The following is a 6,723-nucleotide window of genomic DNA, read 5'->3' on the forward strand; positions in this document are numbered from 1 at the left end:
GTTGGGTCGATTCACCCCTTTCGATACGATAACCGTGAACTACGTAGATCGTGGACTGGATTGATCGATTATGAAGGACCACCCTGAGTTCGCAGTCTCAGAGACACTGTTTTCGCGTATAAAAGAAACTAAACCTTCTTAACTTAACAAAGGTTTATTGGTAACATTAACAACTATACAATATCGAGAAATGCGTTATTTAAAGAATGTTGACGAGAGTTTAACGCGTACGAGTCCGTGATGAAGTGGCGAGAAAAGAGAGCTTCTTCAGTTTCGCACCCTCCTTAAGTATTGATACGGAGGTGTAACGCCCATAGACGTACCCCCGATAGGGCCCCATTAGCGGCTTCTAGGCTACCTTGTTACGTTAAAGCGTAGCACTTAGAGGCACGATCGCTGGGCCCGATTGTTGGAGCCCAGCCGTTGTATTCGTTTGGCGGTACCTTTAATTTAAATTCGCAATGTTAGTCCGACAAAGAATAGTGCTGGAAATCCCAATCATAAAATAACTTCCCTCAGCCGAAGATGGGTGTTAAGCGCTGGGAATTTCAACAGTATTACCCAATGGCTGGGGTTGTCCATGGGCGTAACATCAGTTTGTTAAACTAACTTTAATCCGTGATAAAACAATACGTCGCAAGTCCTAACATGCCGGCCCCGTTAAAAAGTCCTAACTTTTTAAAAACAAACACTAATCATCGTTAATAGGCAACGGGCAGACCTTTGATAAAGTCCTTTTCGAAGTATTCCCGTTTGGTAAACGCACTGTCACTACACGTACCACCTTGTCTTTCCCTTCGTGAAGTTGAACAACTCGGGCCAAAGACCATCGCAGGGGGGGTAGGTTGTCCTCAGCTGGCAGGACCAAGGATCCAATGGCTATAGACTTGTCTTTCGGCTTCTTCCACCTGCTTCTAGTTTGAAGATTGGTCAAATAGTCTCGGCTCCAGCGGTTCCAAAATTGCTGCTGCAATTGCAGTAACCGTTCGTAGCGGGATAGCCGTGATATAGTGACGTCTCCAACTTCGGGTTGGGGCAGATTTACCAGCGAGTCGCCAATTAGGAAATGAGCTGGGGTCAAGGGTAAATAGTCGTTTGCGTCGTTAGAGATTGGCATTAAAGGTCGTGAATTCAAACAAGCCTCGATTTTTGTCAACAAGGTGTGCATTTCTTCGTATGCTAGACAAGATTCGCCAAGAACCCGACGAAGGTGAAATTTGGAGAACCCATTAAAGATATTAAAATCGGGTTTATCAATGCTAACATGGGTAATGCATGTGTTTTCCACAGAGGGGGCAGCTTTTAGTTCGGGTAACTGGTTCAACGGGATTTCGCTATTCGATTCTACCTTCACCTCTGCTTCGATTCCGCGCAGGAAATTAGGGCCGTGAAACCAGAGGTTGCATTGTAGCAGCTCCCTTGGACTTAGCCCTCTCGAGATCACATCTGCCGGATTGTCCTTGCTAGGTACATGGGCCCAATCCTCTTCTTTCGATAATTCTGTTATCTTTGCCACCCGATTAGCGACAAAGGTTTTTAGGTTAGACGGCTCAATTTTTATCCATGCAAGAACAATGCTCGAATCCGTGAAATATTTTACGTGCGAGATAAGGATATATCCAAGGTTTCCTTCATCGCGTGCATTAATTTGGCCAACAAATGAGCCGCTGACAGTTCAAGCCGAGGTAACGTTAGCTTCTTAACAGGGGCCACTCTTGATTTTGCAGTTAACAGCCGAACTCCGTGATTGCCGAGGTCGTCTACCGATCCTACATAGATACAGGCCCCGTAAGCCTTTTCCGAGCTGTCACTGAATCCATATAATGCAATTCGAATAGCATTGCCCAAGATCACGTGTCTGGCTACTTTGCATTCATTCAGGTAGATCAATTGTGTCGCGAATTCCTCCCACCGCTGTCGGAGGTCATGAGGAACCTCTTGGTCCCAATCGAGTTGCAATCTCCATAATTCCTGAATGATTAGTTTAGCTTTAATCAATGCTGGGCCAATTAATCCTAGAGGATCGAATATCTGAGAAATTGTCGCCAGAATCGTCCTCTTTGTTGCGTGAGTCGAGTCGAACCTAACATTGACTGCATATTTCAACGTGTCTAATTCGGGGTCCCAAGAAATTCCCAACATTTTCAATTGCTTATTATGCGGGAGCGTGAAACTGTCAGAGTTTTCGTTGTCGTTGGACTCTAAAATGTTCCTTAATACTGTTCCACTATTAGATGCCCATTTTCTTAATTTAAAGTTGGCTTGTTCCATTATTTTGTCTAGTTCTTTGTAGACGTTCAAGGCCTCTTCTTCCAAATTCAAACTAACGAGTAAATCGTCCATATAAAAGGAGTGTTTCATTATTTCCGATGTCCGAGGGTATGTATTCTCATTTTGCCTCGCCAATTCTACTAGACAGCGAGTGGCTTGAAAGGGTGCACTCGACGTACCATACGTCACCGTGTTCAGCCGGTAAACGCTAACCGGGTCCCTAGAATTCGCTCGCCAAAGTATTTTCTGATAATCTCGCTCGCTGTCCTGAATTTTTATGTATCTATACATCATCTTGATATCTGCGCTCAGCACTATTTTTCGGAGCCGTAGCCGTAGTAGAATTGCATATAATTCGTCTTGGACTACTGGACCTACCATCAAAGTATCGTTCAGCGACACGCCTGAACTAGTTTTGCAACTTGCATCAAACACAACGCGACATTTTGTAGTAATCGAGTCCTTTACTACTGCCCTGTGAGGTAGAAAATAGCTGCTATTTGGCATAGAGTCGTCATTTTCGATTGGCCCTAGGCGCGTCATGTGGCCTAAGGTTTCATATTCGTTCATGAAATCCACATATTGCCTTTTAAGCTCCTCATTCTTTTCTAGTTTGCTCTCTAGCTTTTTTAATCGACTCAGCGCTATCGGTTTCGATTCTCCAAGCTTCAAGTTTTTATCGATTTTAAAAGGGTACTTTACTATGAAACTATTATCCTTGTCCCGGGTCGTGGTTTGAGTAAAGTACTCTTCGCAATAGGATTCCTCCTTAGACAGGAATTTGGAGTGCTCAAATTCTTCAACGTGCCAGAATTTGGTTAATGAATCATTTAACATTTTGTTAGATATGTTCATCGATAGGTTGCAAACTGTTTTCTGATTCCGCGACCCAAACCCTGCTAAGTTTCCGGATATTACCCAGCCTAGAGATGTTTCCTGAAGCACGGGTAACTTATCCCCTAATTTTATTTTTCCTGAGCCCAGTAGATCATAAAATATATCTACCCCTAACAGAATATCGATATTCTTTGGCTCGTTGAAATGTTCGTCTGCTAAATTGATCTGGCCTGGGATCTTAAGCGCTGCCCTAGAGAACTGAAATAGAGGTAGATTTTCGGTAAGCGTTGGCAAAACCAAAAATGTTAGATTGGCCTCAAAACTGTTGAATCTAGACTTTATTTTCGCTTGGGTTTGTCTATTAATTTCCGTGACGAGCTGACTGATGCCATACAGAGGCATGTTGATTCTTTTGAAACTTAAATTTAACTTTCTACAAAGCCTTTCGCTCATTAAGTTTGATTGACTTCCCGAATCAAGTAAGGCGTTGCACTTCTGCCATTCTCCCTTTTCATCGGCGATTAAGATATTGGCGGTTGACAGCAATACTTGATCTCTCTCTAGGCTGGCCGATGCTAAGGTTAATGAATAATCAACCCTATGGCGTGCGTCATTCTGGTCCTGGCTGTTTGGTAACCTTGTAGATTGTTCGGATTCCGAGTACTTCCCCTTGTTCATGGTTTGTTTGTCTATGGGCAATAATGGAGGTGCACTATTGCCGTCGTTTTTTGGGTTTTGAACGCCTTCACCTACTTCACGTTTTTCGTAATGAAGCGCCGTATTGTGCTTTTTAGCGCACTTTTTACACCCGATGGACTTGCATTCTTGATTTCGGTGCCCTACTCGTAGACAATTGCTACACAATTTATGCTTCCGAATTTCGTTGTACTTTTCAGACACCGACAGTTGAGTAAACCGAGGACATTGATAAACAAAATGGTTTTCGTTGCAGATATGACATTCTCTGCCAACCCTTTGCGTTAAAGAATACGAATAATTCTTAGACGAAATCGATCCATTTCCTCTTTCCTGACCTCTGTTCTCGTTCCTGTATTTATCGGGTTTATGTGACTGAGGTCTCGAGAAACCGCGAGAAGATTCCAATGCGAAGCATTTATCGGTTAAAAAATCGAGTAATTGATTAACCGTGGGTGACTCAGTGTGGCACTGTTTCCGTTCCCAATCATGATTCGTACGTTCGTCCAGTTTGCTTAAGATTATTGGGTTCAATAATGCATCCCACTTATCTACGGGCAATTTTAGCTTTTCCAACGCGGCTTTATGTTGTTGGACCGTGTCTATAAGTTTCCTTACATTTGTCGCAGAGTCTTTAATCGCGCTTGGCAAATTAAACAGAATGTTTCTCACGTGATAATTTACGACTGCTTTTTTATTCTCATAACGTTTTTTTAATAGATTTAAAGCGACTGTATAATTTCCGGGCGTTATTTCAAACGAGTCTATTATTTTCAATGCATCGCCCTTGCAACATAATTTCAAGTATAGCAGTTTTTCTGTCTCGCTTAAATCAATTCTATCATGCACTAACGACTCAAAAATACTTTTGAAGCTGAACCACGTCTCATAATTACCAAAGAATGAAGGCAAACCTAGATCTGGTAATTTTCCTAGTTCTTTCAACGGTCTTGAATGTCCTGGTTGAGAATTCTTACTATCTTAATTCTTTTTTATAGTGTCTATTAATTGTTGTGCTTCTGCTATCAAACTATAATAGGCCGACTGCGTTTCGTGTCGATTTTCCTTTTCATTCTCGTTTAAAAATTCCAAGCGTTCTTGGACAATTTTGAATTGGCTAAAGTCCTCCTCCACGCTCTCGAGACGGACTTTTAACTGGAATATCTCATTAGTATTTTTGTTTTCCAGAATATATCGTTTAAAATGAGATAAGTTTCCTATCAAGACTTCACGTTTATGCAATAGTTCTCGAAATTCACAGTTTTTGGTGGAAATATCCGTTAAATGGATCTCTTTTTCGGAATTTTGTGACGTTTTTCCTTTTCTTCCTCTAAGAGACATTTTTACCTAGTATTAATAACTGGGATTAAACTAATAAAATCGATTCGAGATTCAATTAGATACGAGTTACGCTATTCAACGTTATCAACCTGAAGTTTCACCTATTTCACCTTCTTAAGATATGACAAAATCGAGACAATAATGGCGTCAATCTCACACTACAAACGATTATTCTAAAGCAGGAGATGATAGACGGGAATATTACAAGGCTGGGTAAACTCAGAAGGAAAATCTTGATAAAAGGAACTGACTCACCGGTTACTTTTCTTGACTTGTGATGCACTTTCTCGTTCCACTTATGAACTATGTTTCGTAGGCACTGTTCCAATCCAGTCAAATCCGGCTCGAAGGACCAAAAATGTTAGGTCCAAATTTTGGCGCGTGTACGTGGTTGGGTCGATTCACCCCTTTCGATACGATAACCGTGAACTACGTAGATCGTGGACTGGATTGATCGATTATGAAGGACTACCCTGAGTTCGCAGTCTCAGAGACACTGTTTTCGCGTATAAAAGAAACTAAACCTTCTTAACTTAACAAAGGTTTATTGGTAACATTAACAACTATACAATATCGAGAAATGCGTTATTTAAAGAATGTTGACGAGAGTTTAACGCGTACGAGTCCGTGATGAAGTGGCGAGAAAAGAGAGCTTCTTCAGTTTCGCACCCTCCTTAAGTATTGATACGGAGGTGTAACGCCCATAGACGTACCCCCGATAGGGCCCCATTAGCGGCTTCTAGGCTACCTTGTTACGTTAAAGCGTAGCACTTAGAGGCACGATCGCTGGGCCCGATTGTTGGAGCCCAGCCATTGTATTCGTTTGGCGGTACCTTTAATTTAAATTCGCAATGTTAGTCCGACAAAGAATAGTGCTGGAAATCCCAATCATAAAATAACTTCCCTCAGCCGAAGATGGGTGTTAAGCGCTGGGAATTCCAACAGTATTACCCAATGGCTGGGGTTGTCCATGGGCGTAACATCAGTTTGTTAAACTAACTTTTAATCCGTGATAAAACAATACGTCGCAAGTCCTAACATTCACTACCCCACGACCGCTCTTCTGCTCGTCAATCTATTAACTGCCTGTTGTCTTAACTTTCCCAGTTCTGGTGAGTCCTTCAGAACCGTGGGAAAAGTACCTGCTAGTCCCTATTACAAAGGAACCAATAGTTTAGTATCACCCAAATAATTAGCACACATGGCCACTTAAGAGCGTCGTGGTATTAGTAACCTCGCTCGACAATGCTTCTTCTTAAGAAGGCTGTCAGCCTGCCCTACATCTTATTGTCTCTTCTAATATTACACTTACAGAACTTAAAAACTAATAAATCTCCGAGATATGTATTATGTAGGTAACGACTAAGTTAACACTAGTAGGAAGGAAGGAACCGATGTATTAAAGAAGAGAACATAACATCGAACTAATATTGAATTTTTATAGGAACCAATACTGAATTTACTACAAGAATTAATATAACATTTTTTGTGTTTCAGGTTTCATGTGTATTTGGAGACAAAATTAATTCGAAGCTCTAACAGTCATCCTAGTTAATTGGATTATTTACGGAAGTAGGA

At 41.6% G+C, this 6,723-nt stretch overlaps 1 protein-coding gene across 1 annotated transcript; it reads right to left on the bottom strand.

Moving 5' to 3' along the window:
• Positions 1-362: 362 nt before the first annotated feature.
• Positions 363-5,145, bottom strand: LOC136413181 (uncharacterized). The gene is made up of 4 exons (XM_066396573.1): positions 4,836-5,145; positions 1,601-4,763; positions 782-1,463; positions 363-443 (listed from the first exon to the last, which is right to left on the bottom strand). Exons 1-4 carry the CDS (start codon positions 5,143-5,145, stop codon positions 363-365), a joined length of 4,236 nt encoding a protein of 1,411 aa, XP_066252670.1.
• Between the last annotated feature and the right edge of the window lie 1,578 nt (positions 5,146-6,723).

Source organism: Euwallacea similis, chromosome 13 (assembly GCF_039881205.1).
Source record: "Euwallacea similis isolate ESF13 chromosome 13, ESF131.1, whole genome shotgun sequence".
Classification (NCBI taxonomy): domain Eukaryota; kingdom Metazoa; phylum Arthropoda; class Insecta; order Coleoptera; family Curculionidae; genus Euwallacea; species Euwallacea similis.